The sequence below is a fragment of the Xiphophorus maculatus genome, chromosome 1 (assembly GCF_002775205.1).
Source record: "Xiphophorus maculatus strain JP 163 A chromosome 1, X_maculatus-5.0-male, whole genome shotgun sequence".
NCBI classification, from domain to species: domain Eukaryota; kingdom Metazoa; phylum Chordata; class Actinopteri; order Cyprinodontiformes; family Poeciliidae; genus Xiphophorus; species Xiphophorus maculatus.
In genome coordinates this window covers 7152779-7170302 of record NC_036443.1, presented here as the reverse complement: position 1 = coordinate 7170302, position 17524 = coordinate 7152779, and the positions used below count along the sequence as shown (strand labels likewise).

Here is a 17524-nt window from a genome sequence, read left to right as displayed (position 1 = left end):
TTCAACCCTTCTGGTGGCCGAGAACAGCAATAATCAAACATTGTAAATCTACCTCATAACGCTGGTCATAAATATTCTTATGTATTTATGACATTTACAGCCAGATAATAAATCAAAAAGAGGACAACCCATTATTTTTGTCAGACATGCAATTTCTCATTGAAAAACTGAACCATCATTTCAGGAACATGTAGGAGATTTTCATTTCAGACACAAAAGTTTCTGAAACAACAAACTAAAAGTAGAATTTCAATTAAAGGCACGTCGCACAGCTTTCCTTACAACAATAACCCATCAATTTAAAATAAGTAAGTTACTGTTGCCTCAAAGAGGTTCGTTCATAAAAACAAACTTTAAAATAAGGACTTATGAAGGAAACAAAAAGTAATATGTATTCTGGTTAGAGGTATACCCATCAATCAGAAATTTAAAACTAACTCACACTTGATTGGTAAAAAAGAAAAGAATGGAATTTTTTTTTTTTTCTGTTCAGCTCCAGCTTAAATCAGAAAGTCAACATATTGGTCATTAGTCACACGTTTCTGGGCAAACTGAATTCTAATTCATCTTCAAAACTGACAAAATATCTCATAAAATAGCTTTAAAACCCGATTCTTTCAGTTAAATGCTGTTTCTGTAATAAAACAAATGATCCAGTCTTTAAAAAACAGTTCCATATTTATTGCAAAATATTTTTGTACAGAATTCAACTGAAAAAGAAACATCAACAGAGGAGGAATGGACAGTAAGGCCAACATCAGAACTCCGAGAGTCGAACTGTACAAACACAGACAGTAACATTTTGCTGCTTTAATTAAGAACTTTTGTACAGAAACCGTTTCGCCGCGCTCACAGCAAGACTCCTTAAAAAGGAGGAAAGGAAATTAAAACAATTTCACACATTTTTTTCTCTTAAACATTATTGCCTCGCCTGTAAACCCATCAACTCAGAACACCAAAGGACAATCTTTAAATACTGAAACTTCTATAAGAAACATGTCCCTTGATTGATAATGTCTCACAAAATATAAATATATATATATATATATATTATATAAGTACATATATAGTTGTAAAAAGCTCAGAACGGCTCACGTTTTGGGAATGAGAGTAGCGTCTTCTGTCGTAGAGGTTCAGCGTGTGACTGCTGAAGCTAGAAGGCTAACACCACAAACAGAGAGAGAGAAAGAAGACGTCCGATCCGGAGTCGAACCCGACGCTATGCTTTGTTTCGCTTTGTAACACACCGCTAGAATAATCTGCCCCCCGTCTGACGTCGAGGGGGGGTTGGGGTAGAAGAGTGCATCTGTGTAGTAACGGGCGTGCATGTTCATGTTCAGGTTCATGTTCAGGTTCATGCACAACCTCATGCGATTTGGCACTGATGTAAAAGTCATTTCCTCATCACAAACCACAAGGATATCCTAGCTCTTTTTTTTTTTTTCTTTAGACGTTTTTGTTTTTCTTCACATATTTAAAAAAAGGCAGCGTGAGACAGGATACATTATCTCCCCTACCAACATTCAAATGTACATCTTTAACATTGTCTCTCCCACCGTCGGGGAGACACTGAGGACATTAAAAACCCCTCCTGTCTCTGGAAGTTCCAGATAAAAAATAAGAAAAAAGATTCAATTAAAATTAGACTAGATTTGTTGTTGTTGTCGTTGTTATATATGCATAAGCCCTTCAAAGAAAACACAACATACAAAAAAAAAAAACAAATTTAATAAAACGACGAAGCTGATGTACAATCCAGATCTCCAGAGGAGGAAAAACGGGGCGGCTTGCTTCTGAAATACTCCACTGGTAAGACAAGATGTGAACCTTAGACAGAAACACACAGACTGTGTGTTTGTGTGTGTGATTACACATTGCACGATACACCTGATAAAAACTAACAAAAAAACAAACAAAAACAAAGCATGAACCTCTTTAAATAGGGGGAATCCAGTGAAAAACCTTAAGGAGCAGACCAACACAATCAGACATGAAGTTGTGTGGAACCTTCTTATATTGATTGGGGATGTTTGGACAACACCTGGCACCAGCACCCATCCTGGACAACCCAACCACATGGAAACAACCCTAAATACATGCTATGACGCATTTCAAACCACCTTCGTAGTTGGCCTGCACTCATTGCATCTGCAGTAATTCCTACTGTCTAGACTGTTTTACCATGAGGCCTGATGATGACGGGAGTGTCATCATCAGTGCTGCTGGCTGTGTGACCATCAAGATTCCCACAGAAAATAAAAACAAAACTCGCTCATCTGCAAGGTCCAAGGGGCTCACATTCACAGACTTGGAGAGGTATTGTCAAAGCATATAGCTGAGCGGTCAGACACAGAAATGACCCCAAACTGACCTGAGCCAATTTCACTAAAAGAGCAGAGCTACTCAAACTGCTCCTGGATAAAAAAAAAAAAAAAAACAACAAAAACAAAAAGCAGAAATAAAAACCATCATTCTATAAATCGTGTTGCCCTAATCAGCACAGTTGTCGCCAAAAGTGACAAAACAGATGCTTTGTTCTCTATAAAAAAGATTTTCTTGGTTAAAAATGTTGAATAGAATCAATAAAAGACGCTCTATCACAAGTCGTGATTTTTACAGATCAGAGGTCATCAGCCAGGGTAACAGCTTATGGGGTTCCTCCTCAGTATTTTATATCTTTTATATTTTTGGAGCTGAATAAGGTCAACAGGTTATGAAATAACTCATGAAAAGCTCATATAACTTTCTCCATTTTTCACATTTATGCAGCATAATGCTAGTAGCCTAATAACGGTGAGTGGAGCAGCTGCTGGCCGCCTGCAGACCCTCAGTGCTGCGCTTATGATCAGCTTAACTCATCATAAGTATGAAGCAGAAATAACAAAAGCATGAAGAACTGATATTAATTTCAACTGTCATAATGAGTGAGGCCTATTTTCTTGTGAACCAGAGAGAATGTGTCAATATGAGATTTTTAGTATAATTTGTGAAAAGGAAACTTGAGATGCTTTAGACTAAAAAGATAATCCATGTTAATCCAGATTTGGATCCAGTTTTTTGTTTTGTTTTTTTCATTAGGAAGAGTTTGCACCTTCTCACTTCTTTATTTTGTATGTTTTGAAGGGAAATTGAAGTCTTCTCGCAGAATCTGCTCCACAACCGTCCACATTTCAACTGAGAATGACATGTTTTGTGTTTATTTTAGTCATTAATGCCAAAATCTATTTGTTTTTGTTACATTTCCTCCTCTTGGTGATCCACCAGAACAAATCGATACAACGCACTGTAATGGTGTTGGTGTGAGCTCCTAAAACATTTATGGATAGTCCAAGTGCTTCCAAGATGCAATACCCTGAGTAGCAGACGTAGGCTTGGGTTAAACCTCAGTAGAAACAAAACACCAAGATAAACAAGACAAAACACCTTTCACACATAAATAAAACTTTGTAGTCAAAGGTACATTGGCAACCACAAGCGTAACCCTAGAGTAAGACAAAACCCTAGTTTATCTGTGACAAAACAAGTCGTTTTCAGCTGGATAATATGCATAAACTCATGCATATATAGTGTCTGTCTCCCTTTGCATATAGACAGAAGTGTTTTGGGGTCTGCATAGAGAGCTTTCAGCTATACCCTCTCTCTGCAGAGCCTTACATTGAGAATGAAGAGATGGATGTAAATGAGAGCAATGTACTTCACGGGCCAAGGAGCGCCAGGACAACAACCGATCTCTGCGCAGACATGTAAACAAAAGAGGCCAGAAAACCACAGAGGATGATGGGTAACAGACATCCACTTAAAGCAGCAGAAGGGTCGGACAAAGTACAACAGGAAACACGAGGAGGACCCCCTCCGCCCCCAGTTGCTCCTTTATCAATCAAGAGGATTCAAAATGGATGAAGGCGCCACGCCCACTCTGCCTCGTGCGATTCCTCAGAGCCTGTCCTGCAGCAGGAATTTAAATTAAAGCAATGTTCCTCCGCTGTTCCAGATGGAAATGAACCCAAAATGTAACAGCAAACTCTGAGCGATCTACAGCAGCGTCTCTTTAGAAAAAAAGTCGAACGAATGTTTGACCGCCGCTGGTGAGGTGCGGCGGCCAGAGACGAGAGGGCACGAGAGCGGCGCAGCTTCCCTTCCCTTCCCGGGCTCCGTCTCTGGGGTCTGTGGGCCGGCGGACCCAGGAGGACACAAACCTGGAGCTCAGACAAACAGCTGGATCCGCTCCCGGATGGTCTGCCTGCAGATGGGGCAGGTCTTGAGCGCGGCGCTGCAGTCGATGCAGGAGGCGTGGCCACACTGGAAGACCAGCTTGATGTGGTTGTCGATGCAGATGGGGCAGGTGATGCGCTCCTCCATCTGCCTGTAGCGGGACTGCAGCTGCTCCAGCAGGTTGTGCTGCTCAGAGTTCTCGGTGCCGGGGCTGCAGTCCACCTCGGTTTGGTCTGCGGAGTCAAAATCATTGACAATGCCCAGTTTTAATCCAGAGTTTTACGTGTAGTTGCAGTATTATTGTGAAAGATGAGACTGGTCGGCTGTTTGTTGCCACTCCATTCCAGGAATGGACAGAAGCTAGCTCCGAAACGTTCCGCACACCAGAAAATAAAAGTTTCTAATCTCCTCTTACCTTGCCGTATTTTCTTGGTTATTGTGACCTGACATTTGATGCATTTCTTCATGCGATGTGCACATTCTGTTAAGACAAAACTAGTGTTACTGACTACAGGGTTTCTACACGTTTCACCAACTCAAACTTAAGACTTTTTATGACCATTATGAAAGATCCTACAGGCCTGTGGCAGTAAACAGTAAACCAGTTAATACCATAATAAATTAAAACCAGCTCCATAATTTCCACTTGCATGATTTATTATTTTCTGTTTTTTCTCTCTTTCTACCAAAAACAGGATGAGTCTCAACTAACCCTTTTATTAAAGTACAATTTTGTTTTCAGAGGCTTCATAGGTCATTTTATTTGTTGTTTCTGTTGTTTTGTTTATTTCATTTTGGATATTTAAAAGGTGTTCCAGTTAAATGTTCATTAAAATTGAAAGTTTATTGATCTTTGAGAATGTCTTTTTGCATTTTTTTTATGCCATTATCATTATATTACTTTATATTAATTGAAAACTGTCTCAAAACAACATTATCATTTATCGCAATAACTGCTGGGACAACTTATCGTCCAGCAAAATGTGTTATTGTGACATGTCTATCTCTATCTCCACAGAAATGTACTTTCTCTGGCCATAAATTTATATTTACCCATCATAGATGCAAAAAAAAAAAAAAAAAAAAAAAAAAGCTAGCTAGCCAGCGAGGGTATGCTAGCATTGAGTCTGAATGAAGATGTCTGTGTGACTCAACCTTTTGCCTGCCAGAAAAATCCCATGAGAAAAATAAACATACACATAGAATATACAATTAAATAATTCTGCCGAGACAAAATTTAAGACACTTGATTGACAAATTTAAGGTAAATTTTAAGGCCTTAATAGTAGATACATAGATTTATGGCTTTTTAAGGATCCACAGTCAATCTGGAATACATAGAAGACACTCCTCCCGACGCCCCTCGCCGCCTCAGCTTGCAGACGTACCTTCACAGGCCACGCTGTGCTGGCAGGGACAGAACAGAACCAGCAGAGCCAGCTCAGAACAGATGAGGCATTCACTGGGACCGGCCGGTGTGGGAAAAACCAGGTTGGTCATGGTGTTGGGCGTTGTGTGGACCCGCCGCAGGCTCGCGCTGCTCAGGCCCTGCCCACATGTGATGGCCTGCAGGCGCTGCAACCTGAACGACAACAGAGAACCATAAGAGCTCCTCTGAAATGGCTAACACGCTAACATAAAAAAACTACATTTTTTTATCTAAATCAAACTCTTACATGGATTTGTTGTCATAAAAATGTTTCTTTATGAGCTACATTTCATTTCTAGTCTGTCTTGCACAATGTTTCTGCTTCTTGCTATCCAATGAAAATGTAATTTTTTTGGGGGGGGGGTTATTGTTAATTTTATACTCAAACCAAAATAACCTTGTCGTTGCCCTGTAATCGAACTGACTGTCAGCCCATAGATCATAGCTGACTTCTATGCCAGTTTTCTGAACACGTACCTGTGCTTCTCAGAAAAGTTCTTAATAAGCTGCATCATGGTGCTGTCTCCCACCAAGTCCAGAGGACTCTTGCCCTTGTGGTTGGCGTAGCTGATGTCAGCACCTTCCTGGGCCAGAAAACAAGCAATCGCCATGGCGACGTTCAGCTCGGTGTTCCCCAGGAGACCCGAGGCATTCAGCTGTGGACACAGAAGGAGGAAGACGAGAGGATAAGGAGGAGGAGGACGGAAAGTCTGAGCTAAAACCATTATGATAAAACCATTATAAATGAGATTGTGTTATTCCAAGAGAAAACTCTAAAAACAAAAGTCAAAGATGCAGGAGAATTGAGCATAAGATAAGTGTAAGAAGTTCAATGAGAGTCATCCAGATTTAGACGCTACATAAACCCACATCTAATCAGCACAGAAGTACTCCCAGGACAACTCATCTGCTGACGGTGGCCAAAACGGCCCCGAGCACTCAAGTCTAGCCACCATCATGGCTGTGTATGGGTGGGTTGGTGTGTGTGTGCGTGTGTGTGTGCGTGTGTGTGTGTGTGTGTGTTGGCTCAAAGCCCATGATGCTGAGAGGAGCTGCAGTGTTAGCGGTGATCTGGAGCGGTGAGGATGTTCTTTTAAATCATGAAATATTTACACCATGTAATGGGACAGAGCTTGTCTGAAATGTTTCACATCAGGGGAACAACAGAAGGTTTTTTTCTAAGAAAAAATAATAGAGTTTGACAAAGGGTTGCGTTAATGCCTCTGAAATACAAAAGGGACAAACATTTTGATGACAGTGCAGTTCTGGTCTGCACAATTCTACCAAACATCAAACTGACTCGATACTTACAAAGCACACTTTAGACACAGATGAGTCGTCTATTGACCGCAAAGGGATGATCAACACTAATCACCGACCAGGCTAGTCGTAAACCCAAAAATCTATTTTTGTCTGATCAGTGAACATACCATAAATAAAGACAACTACATCGAACAAATATCACCCCTCTAGGTGGATGCTGTTATTGAGAGAAGAAGATGAAAAGTTAGCTGATTTTAGCATCCGACTGTTCTATTACTACTAGCCATGCTAATTGGTAGCACGGCACAGACAAAATGCTAACTACATCATATTTGTTCTAGTAAAACCCTGTTTCACAGCTAAAGCTCACACGCAAACACTGTAAAATTACTTCTGGTTCTAATTTAATTAATCAGTGATGACCCTACAGAACACATTTTATTACTATTCTTATACATTCTCACGCTAAAGTTTGTAAAGAGAAATCTGAGTCAACTAACGCTGGAATTTGTAGATCAAAGCTTCAAAGGAAAAAGAAAATGGGAGATCAGAAATTGTCCACAAAATTGATCAGAGTGTTTCTAGTCTTCCATAATGGAAACAGTTCAGTAAGCATCACAGACCTCCTAACTAAAGCTTCATCTTGGCTTATTTCCATTCTTGACTTTTCCCTCTAAATTTATTCCCAATAACGCTGTGGACCTCGTACAAATACAACCTTTGAAACAACAGAGCTGAACGTGACATCATCTTTACTTCAAGAAAGTGAATCTTTTATGTTCTGTACCCATATTTTTACTTTTATTAAACACTGAAACTATAACACATTCCTCAGGTTATATTTAGCTCCACTTCTCTGCACTCTAACCTTATTACTGTCTCTTAAGTTAATCTGGGTTCTTGCGACCTGCTTGCACAATGAACTGAGGTCCTTTTTCCCCAGATAAATCTGTTCCAAGCTCAGCCACCTAAATCCCCATTTTACCTTCTTTCACCTTTCATCCTGCTGTTTACCTGGAACCCAACTAACAGCTTCGTCCTAAACATATCCCAGGAGACTAAGCATACACTGTAACATTGATTGGTTAAGGTCTGTTGCCTCACTGTGTTTCCTATATGTTTCCCAGAGCGTCTTTTTTTTTTAATCTCACTTGGAGACTATATTTATCTCTTTAAGGCTACAAGAATTAGATGTTTCTATTTTAGAGTAGATCAGCAACGTCTGGTTAGGTCTTTATTACTTTATTTATCTCATGTTGACTTATATAGGGGTTATTCATTTATTTTTACCTCTTTGTTTTGTAACTGTCACTTCAAGTTCTTAACTACATACTTGGCCATTTTGTTTATTTAAACAGATTCAGGTATTACACTTCAAAAACACAAAATATTACTAAGTATATTTGGTGTAGTCTCTAGGGCAAATATTTAAGTAAATTTAAAATAAGACGAAACTAACTGACATGTCATTTTTAAGCAAATAATTTTTAAGGAGCTTGTTTTAAGTCAACAATACCTTGTCAACAATATACAAGGAATATAAAATATGAATTTCTGTGTTCGCATAGCCGTCATCCTCTCATAGCTGAAAGTAGATATGCCGAAAAAAATTTATTTTAATTGTATTGTTTAAAGCAAATGAATATCTTTAATCCAGAATTTACCAATAACACATCTTAATGGCATAAAAAATATTGGTACACCTACAATGCAGAGCAACTGATATTTTCTAGACTTGCGCATTAGTTCTACTAGCTCCATGACGCTTTAAAAATATAATTTACATCCTAAATATTGATGAAAAAGGACAAATTATAAGTGAAATAATCTCCCAGTGCAACTTGTACTTTGAACTTTGTGATTTGAGGCCTTTGGATGAGTTTCTGTCCAACAATGCCTTTGTAATTCCAAGTAGAAAGTAACAGTAATCTATCATTTAATAAGCCCGCCCTCCATGTTTAGATTCCCCATCGGCCCTCACCCTGCAGTAGAGCGACGTGGACGAGCAGCCCTCGCTGCCCTCCTCCGTGCTGCTGCCCCCTGCTGACGGGGTGAGCATGACGTTGGCCAGCTGCGGGCGAAGCAGGGCCACGTGCATCGCCGTGTCACCGTCCTCGTCCTCCATGTTGACATCGGCGCCCTCGTCCACCAGCAGCTGCACCAGGTCCGTGTGGCCCTGTGTGACGGACAGCTGCAGCGGTGACTGGTTTCGGTTGTTGCGGATATTGACATCACAGCGCCCCTAACAAGAAACAAGACGAATGAAATGCTTTTTTTTTTTTTTTTTTACATCAAATGTGGATTTAAATGAATAAATAAAAATGAATACTAAAGAGGCGACACTGGAGCTCTTATTTCTGGCTCACCTCCTTGATGAGGACCTCGGCGACGTCTCTGTGGTTGTTGAGAGCAGCCAGATGAAGGGCAGAGAAGCCGTCTTCCTTTTTAACGTCCACCAGCTGTCGAGCTCGAGCCAGGATCTTTTCTGTGGCCCTGAAGGCAAAATGAACAGACAACTTGACCAGTCACAACTCAGATTATACCCATATAAAAACTATTCGTAAGCTGGCAGAGGAAAAACCCAGAAAACACGACATGTCTGTCAGATTTGTATGTATTAAAGCAACAGCAGAGTACCCAAAAATTGTACTCAAATAAGAGAAGCACTACTTCAGCTAATTCAACATAGTTTTGCTGAAGTAAAAGTAAAAAGTAGCCAAAGTACCAAAAAAGTATTTGGTAAAAAGGCAACTCAAGTACTGATTACCGTACTGATAAAAAGAGCAATTATTTTACATTTATGTAATATCAATTACATAAATCAGACGAACAAAAGAATGAAGTTATGTGGACATTTTGATATTTTAAAGATTAAAATGAAAATAATACATATAAATAACATAGTTACAAAATCAGGCAAAATGAACTTTTTTTCCAAATTTCTTTCAATACGAAACATATGAAACTAACAAAAACTGCAGGTGTGCATGTCTGGTGAGTTTTTGGCTAAAACAAGCTTGTTCATTATTCAGTAAGGCTACTCACAGTGGTCAGCGCTAGAGTAGCGGTACTTCATAATGAAATTACTCAAATAAAAGTAAAAAAAAAAACACAGCGCAGTAAAAATAACCCTAATAGTTTGGGTTTTTTTTTTTTCAAAAAATTACTCAACAAAATGTAACTGAGTAAATGTAACTAGTTACTACCAATCTCTAGTCAACACTTTGAAGGACTATGTATAATTTTCCCTTCACTACAAAATGAAATATTAGTTTCTGCTTGACTGCATCATTGAAAATCCCAATAAAATACACTGACATTTACTGTTGTGAAGAGGAGAAGTTTACGGTGAATTTTCTTTATTTCGTGACCTTTTTTCATACATTTGATTCAACATGGAGTTGTTGTTTTGTTTTGTTTTTTTTTTTTTCACAAAAGCACCATTGTGTACTTTTCATTATTCGTTTACAAAGCGCATAGTTTTCATAACAAGAAGCCCTCATTATTATAAGTCCAAGTTCCTGACATCTGAACAGAACAGCAGCTGGTTCAAAAGCTGCTAACAAGACCATCTGAGCAGAAAGTGTGCTCTTCAACATGACTCGAGACAAAGTCCCAAATATTAACCTTCCTGTTTGCCATCCATCAGGATTAGTCAGGTTGCGGCGCATTAAGCTGAATATCAGTCTGTTTAATTGCAGAGCGTAATGAGGCCTCAGTCAGTGAAATGAGACCATCGCAACTTTGTTTGCATTTTATGCAGTGCAAGTCTGGGCTGCGCCGTTTGAATACCCTCTCCTCTCTGCCTGAGTGGGCTTTATGAAATGTGAAATTGAAGCCGACAGCCTTAGCAAGCGCCCAGGAAGCTGGCAAATCACCACAGAGGCATTAGTGTGACATGAACCAAAACTTCTGGAGGAAGTTGGGTTTAATTTACTGCTTGCCTCTGCAGGATTTTACTGTGTGGAAACACTGATGGCACACACGCTGACAGACGACCCTGCCGTCCGTTGTTTCAAAAGCGAAGAATAACGAGGAGAAGGGCGGAGAGCATCGGCTGATGTGCAAAGACCTCTGTAGAAACAGCTTTTACTGACATGATTAATCGATTATAACAACTCCTTATTCATTAGTTGCTCACTGCGAATGCATTCGGAGGTGTGGGCTGAACTCGTTTGTTTGTAGCAGAGTCAGTCAGATGTGACTTGGATTGCCTGTGTGATTTAAAGGCATCCAAAGAAGACATTGCCAGAGGTCACAGCTACCTGCATTGCAGATCTGTAAGCTGGTGGTCCAAGCGCTGACTGAGCCTCTTATACAGCAGTTCCTGCTTTCCACGTCACAGTCAAAAGATTAAACTGCTCAGGTTTTTTTATTTAATGTAGCCACTCCCGTCTGTACCAACTCATCCTCAGTTCTCTGCTTTCACATTAAGACCTAGATGACCATGAATGAATTTTGAGACTTTTTGGTATGTGATCAAAGCTCAGTGAAAGCAAAATAAATTCAAAATGCAAAATAAATTCAAAATGCCAATAGTTCTGAATGAAGTGAGTCCATTCAGACTCACGTTTAAACTAAACTTATTTTGTGTATATAATAGATTATGTGAAATTATCAATAGTGACTGTCATGCTATGAAAATATTTGACAGTAGATGGAAAAAGGAGTGATAAAGAGAGAAAAGTAAAGTTACAAAGGGAGAAACGTCATGAAGTCAAACCAGAGCGGCATCTCTTCTCCAGTATAAACCGTTAACCCATTATCTAACCCATTTGCGTCTTCAGAAGATATCTGGCAACATGCCTTGTTCCTTCACTTTCCCAGGCCTCCCTGTGAACTTGGCACAGGGAGGCCTTTTTAGCTGTCTTTTTCCATTTCCTCAAACAAAATACATAGACTGATAAACAATCCATTTTTGTCTTTCTGTCACAAAAAAACAGATGTTCACAGCTGCTCTCTGAAATAACTTCAGTTTATGAATTTGGAAACAACCCTCAATTTATCTCTGCAAGACAAAACATCAACAGATTAACAGATTGTTTTAGTTTGGGGTAAGTGTGAGGTTAAGTGTGAATCACATGTTTTTCCTAGTCCTTTTAGGTCAATATATTAAAGAGCAGATATAAAAGATCACTGTACAAATGATGGCAGTTTTTTCTACTGGGTTTAAATATGGAACTTGCAAAATTTAACCAATCACTCTATGGATGACTCAATCGAGACAGATCTGGAAAATATGCGTTGCATGTCCTAAACTGTTCTAAACCGAGTTAGGAACCCTGTAGCCATGACTACAGCTCACCATAAAAACAAATGACTAATTCACACAAAACTTTTAATATTACTAAAATTTATTATTTATAAAAACTCAGACCAGCGGAGATTTGAGAAAACTCTGAATTTGTGTTTGCTTGTGTACTAACTGAAATTTAGGGTGGCGCTCATTAAAGTCTGCCGCAAATAATGCGTCAGCATATCCCCATACTTGCTTTGATGTAATTCTCAATCAACATTGTGTTACGTTTGATCAATTTTGTATTCTAACACCCTATTTTTAAAAATAAACCTCCTGGCGCCATGTTTAATTCCTAACAGGAAGCTGTGGTTGTTTTGAAGCAATCAGAGTAGCTGACGTAGATTTTAGCTTTGCACCACACCGCCCCCTATGGGTCAGGCATGTTTAAAACACCTCATTATTTTAGTGGGTTCATGTGGATGAAAACTTTTCTGAAACGGATTCTGTGTGCACAATATTAGTTTTTAAATGACACGGCGGAGATATTCTGTTGGCTACGTGTGTACAGGGTCTAAGAGTTATCAAGTTTGATTTTGTTACAAATCTATGTTTTATGACTCTTTCCAAACTGAGCAGAAACACTGAAGAATAAAAAAAAAACACAGTTAGCTAACCTAACAAAGACAAATCACTTAAACTGAATGAGCCTTGACCTTTAAATGTAATGTGTACACACACACACACACACACACGTGTCAGTGTAAGTGCAGTGATGGACGTTTGATGATACATGAATGAACTAGTAAAGAGAGCCATTCCTGAACACTGTAAATCATGTCTCTCTTCATGGCATGAAGCAGCTGGTGTCAGGCTGAATGAATGCTGAAGACTGCAGCCTGAACTCAGAGACCTGAACACACGACTCGTGCCAGAGCAGACTGAACATTAATTAAAGAATTGCCTGCAGAGGTCCCAATTCTCCTGCACTGTTCTTGCTCACTTGCAAGTTGTGTCTTTTATTTTGTGCACATGCAACTCTCCTGTACAGATCTGAACGGAAATTATATTTTTAGAACAATCAGGAGGGTCCGTATCTTTTTAACTAGGTCAAATGTGACAAGGCGGTATGCATGAAGAATGTGACAGGAGTAAAGAGAAATTAAGACAGATAAAATAGGGGGAAAAGTAATCAGGGGCATCCAAAGAAATAGCCTGATAAGATTTTCAGCCATTTGGAAAGGCAAAAATCTGACTTTTTTTGTTTTTTTTAATCAGTGAACGCACTACAGCTAAACACTCTTAGGTCACAGTAACTACCACTGATAGTTATCTATCACACTATCACTGATACCAACATCAAAATAGTTAAGAAGAAAATGTACCTAGAAACAGAAAGGCTGGACTTATTGCCTAAAAAATTGCTTTGCTTTTTCCCCTCTCTCTCCTTTTACCATTTGTAATAAGACAGCCTGTATTTGGAAATATGAACTACCTACAAGAAACACTGACAGAGACTGATGTCTATGCTTGCTAATGATACTCAGAGTAATTGTGATATACAGTGTATATATATATATATATATATATATATATATATATATATCGTTCGATCGAAATCAGGAAGATAGATAGATAGATAGATAGATAGATAGATAGATAGATAGATAGATAGATAGATAGATAGATAGATAGATAGATAGATAGATAGATAGATAGATAGATAGATAGATAGATAGATAGATAGATAGATAGATAGATATAGATAGATAGATAGATAGATAGATAGATAGATAGATAGATAGATAGATAGATAGATAGATAGATAGATAGATAGATAGATAGATAGATAGATAGATGCAACATAAAAATAAGTTCTGTAGCTTTGCTAAATGTTAAATGCTTAAAAACTATACAGTTTTCACACAAGCTTTGCCAGATTATTAAGTATGAAAAAAGGCTTCTTTTGCAGAAAACTGACCAATACCAAGTCTCTAAGTCTTAACTAATCGAAGATTTCTAATCTATCCCACAACCTTTGGATTTGTAGGTACAAAATACAAAGCTTTGCACATGTCACCTCAATCCATCTGCTAAATTTCCTTAATTTCAATGATTAAAAAAAACGAGAAATTGTGTCCATTGGGAGAGGAAACTTTCCAAATAACCTACTTTAACTATTTACTTCGTATAATCGGTCTTTGGTTAAGAATCTTGATATACTGTGTTTCTTGATGGCTCCTTTAAATTCATAAAGCAAACCAATTCAGGTGTCAAAGCTAGCTCTTTTCCAGATTTCACCTTTTGCCAGTGTAAAGCCTTGCTTTACCGCATGAAGACACTGAAGGAAGTATCCATGCTTTCACAAGTGCTGTCAACACTTTCAGATGACTAATCTGAAAGTGTTGAAAATGACTGATCTATGTCAACTTAGATCAGTCATTACTTCATTGCTTGCAAAAGATAAAATATTCTGCCATTTGAATATAAACAGGAACTATAAGCAGAGGCTTATCACTCAACTGTTGACCTTACTAAACTGACTTCCTGTATTTTTAGGTTCTTTTCACAGGTTTGACTTTCACAAGATACATCTGTTTATAATTGCTAAAAATGATGGAATAGTTCACCAATCTATATGAACAATAGACAGTAGGGCACGTTTCAAAACCCACCATGTTTAATTGGCTTTCAACTGAAGTAGAGATTCACATTTTCTATTTTTATATTTCATTTCACTTTACAGTTTTCTTTAAACATTGCAATGTTTATTCCAATTCTATTTTTGTTTTATTGTTTGTATGAGATTGCCTTTGTCATTTTTAGTTTAAGTTGACTTCTCTTTTTGTCCATTACTTTGGCATATCTTGCTTTATACACATGACATAAATATAATATTGCTGACGTTGACATATGGTGGACTTTGGGCATCATTTACAATTGATTTCTAGGTTCTCAGTCACCAATCAGCAATATGTACTATTCAGGACTACAGTTTAAATATAAATAGTTGTGTTTCAAGCATTTTAATAGCATTTATGAAGAGACTTGGTGGAAATGAGAGTGCTAACTGGACCCAACCTGCTCAGAGAGGATGAAACAACAAAACCAGAAACAAGTAGAACATTTATATCATGTCTGGATGAGACTTTGTCATTGTGAAAACACACTCTGAGTAATCCACTAAGTCTCTTCCTGCCTGGTCAGTGTCATGCCCAGTTTGTGATTGAGATTTACACTCTGTGCCAGACAGACGGAAAACTAAGGAGCCTATATGTGACCAGTATCAAAGACACTTGGTGGAAGTGTGAGACACTGGTCACATGTAGCCAAGCATAAAGAAATGAATTTTCTCAAGTATAAAGAAAATGGCTTTCTCCATCTTTCATAACTTGTTGATATCATTCATTTTTACTATGAAAGTAGCATGTTTCACTAGATTTCTCTAAATCTAATAAATTATCAGCTGCGCTAAAATTACAGGAATTCACTTTGCCCCTAACTGGCATGTTTACAGAGAAAGCTGCGATACACACCTCACACAAATAAGATACCCTAATTGCACCTTTCAGGGACAAGCTTTTAAGCAACGGGGACAAGAAGGGATGGCGTTATCTTGTGTGACTAACCACAGAGAGAAGAACATTCAGGTACCTGGTTTATTGTTTTGTACAACAGCAGCAGTCACACACACACACACACACACACACACACACACACACACACGTACACACACACATATGAAGTGAGGACTGGTTGCTATGAGAGCAGATATGAAAAATAGAGACTTCCATGGTGTCTCTTTTGTCTGGAAATTTTTCGTGGCAGATTGAGGCTGCAAAATATATCATAATTTATCAATATTGCAATATACATATCATGAAGATCTTAATGGGTTGTATTAATATGAGCTAATTATTTAAGTATCTTGGATTCTCTACTAGCATGCATCTGATGACAATTGTTGCAAACTGCTGCAGAAGGCTGTTTTAGAAGTTAAAGAACTAAAATCATTAAGAAACTAAACCAAACCAGCAGATGTCAACAAACCACAACTAGGTATTTTATGTGGCAAAATAGCACATAACTTTTCAATATGGCTGCTTACTTTTGCTAGTGTTCTGCAGCTCTTCAGATGATTATTCAAAATACAGTTAGTGTGAAGGTTTCTGGTAGAAAAAGTGAGCTGTGTTCACTCTTGTAGCCCCGGCAGCAGAAGCCTCATTAAGAAGCAGAAAAATGTCGCTCATTATGCTCCTTTTAATGTCTTTCAGTTGATGAAATTTAAACCATCTGATCTTGAACTGAACATCAAACAAACTCTTTTGGACACAAAAATGAGATATTGAAGGTTTTGGTTTGTTCTTTTACTAAAATGGAAGAAGAGAAAATTTACATTAAAAGCTAAAATCTAAAATGAAGTCTGATTAAAGTAAAATTGATGTTTTATTGCAAGCAACATGCAAAGCATGTCCAGAGCTTTTGTCACTTGGGTCAAAATTGTTGAATCAAAAATGCTAGCAAGCCAAAAACAAAGTAAGTAGTTCTTCATTGTAAATTCAAAAATTTAAAAAGGATTTTGTACATTTGGTGCATTACAAGAAAGGCATCTAGCTTTTTAAAAATGTTTTGCATCAATAGAGTAACTTTATTCTCATGATAAAAGTAGGGTTTAGTTAACTCTCTTTCAAAAATGGTTGTATAAGTTTAATAAATTACATAAAACCTGATTAGGATACAGCAAAGTTGGCTTTTCCGTAAAAGTCTTGAACATGACTCTACTTATTATAACAAGACGAATATTTTGTACCACACTTAACTTTTTCAGTTGAAAGAAAATGATGTCAGTAACAACTTCATTCTTATTAAAAGCCTCCATCTGTATGAAGCACCTGTGCTGAATGGATCAAATTTGTATCATTCTTGAATTGCAGCTGGAGGGGCAACACTCAATCAGTCCTGGGGGCATAAATGACCCTCTGCCCGCACTTTGGAGACACCTGCATTAATGCTATGAACCTTTTCATCTTCTGTTTTTACTTGTTCGTCTTAAATTATTTTGATTAAATAACAACTCTGCTACATTGAAGAATTTTCAGCCATTAGAAACAAAAGCTTGCTCAAGGTAATGCCACAGCATCATAATACTTAAGTCCAGACGTTGACTAGGCCACTCAACAACCTGAGTTGATAGACAGATATTCTCCTTCAGAATGTTCTTGCACAAAGCAGAATTTATGACTCTGTTAACTACAGCAAGTTGTCAAAAAAAAAGACAAAAAAACAGAAGATGAAGAAGAAAGGCGACAAATACTTTTCACTGCACTATCCATGGTATTTACAATATATATTGATGTCAGAAAAGTAAACAGTGAGCTTGTCCT

The 17524-nt window shown here is 38.1% G+C and overlaps 1 protein-coding gene across 3 annotated transcripts in view; it reads right to left on the bottom strand.

Annotated features, from left to right (window-relative positions):
• Window positions 1–654: 654 nt before the first annotated feature.
• Window positions 655–17524, bottom strand: part of mib2 (mindbomb E3 ubiquitin protein ligase 2) — a 50970-nt gene continuing 34100 nt past the window's right edge. For all 3 annotated transcript variants that reach the window (XM_023331453.1, XM_023331449.1, XM_023331443.1), the window contains exons 14-19: window positions 9271–9397; window positions 8886–9146; window positions 6119–6297; window positions 5601–5794; window positions 4628–4693; window positions 655–4445 (exon numbers count right to left, since the gene is read on the bottom strand). In XM_023331453.1, coding sequence (XP_023187221.1) covers window positions 4204–4445; window positions 4628–4693; window positions 5601–5794; window positions 6119–6297; window positions 8886–9146; window positions 9271–9397 — 1069 coding nt within the window. In that variant the 3' untranslated portion in view covers window positions 655–4203. The remainder of the gene's footprint in view (window positions 4446–4627; window positions 4694–5600; window positions 5795–6118; window positions 6298–8885; window positions 9147–9270; window positions 9398–17524) is intronic.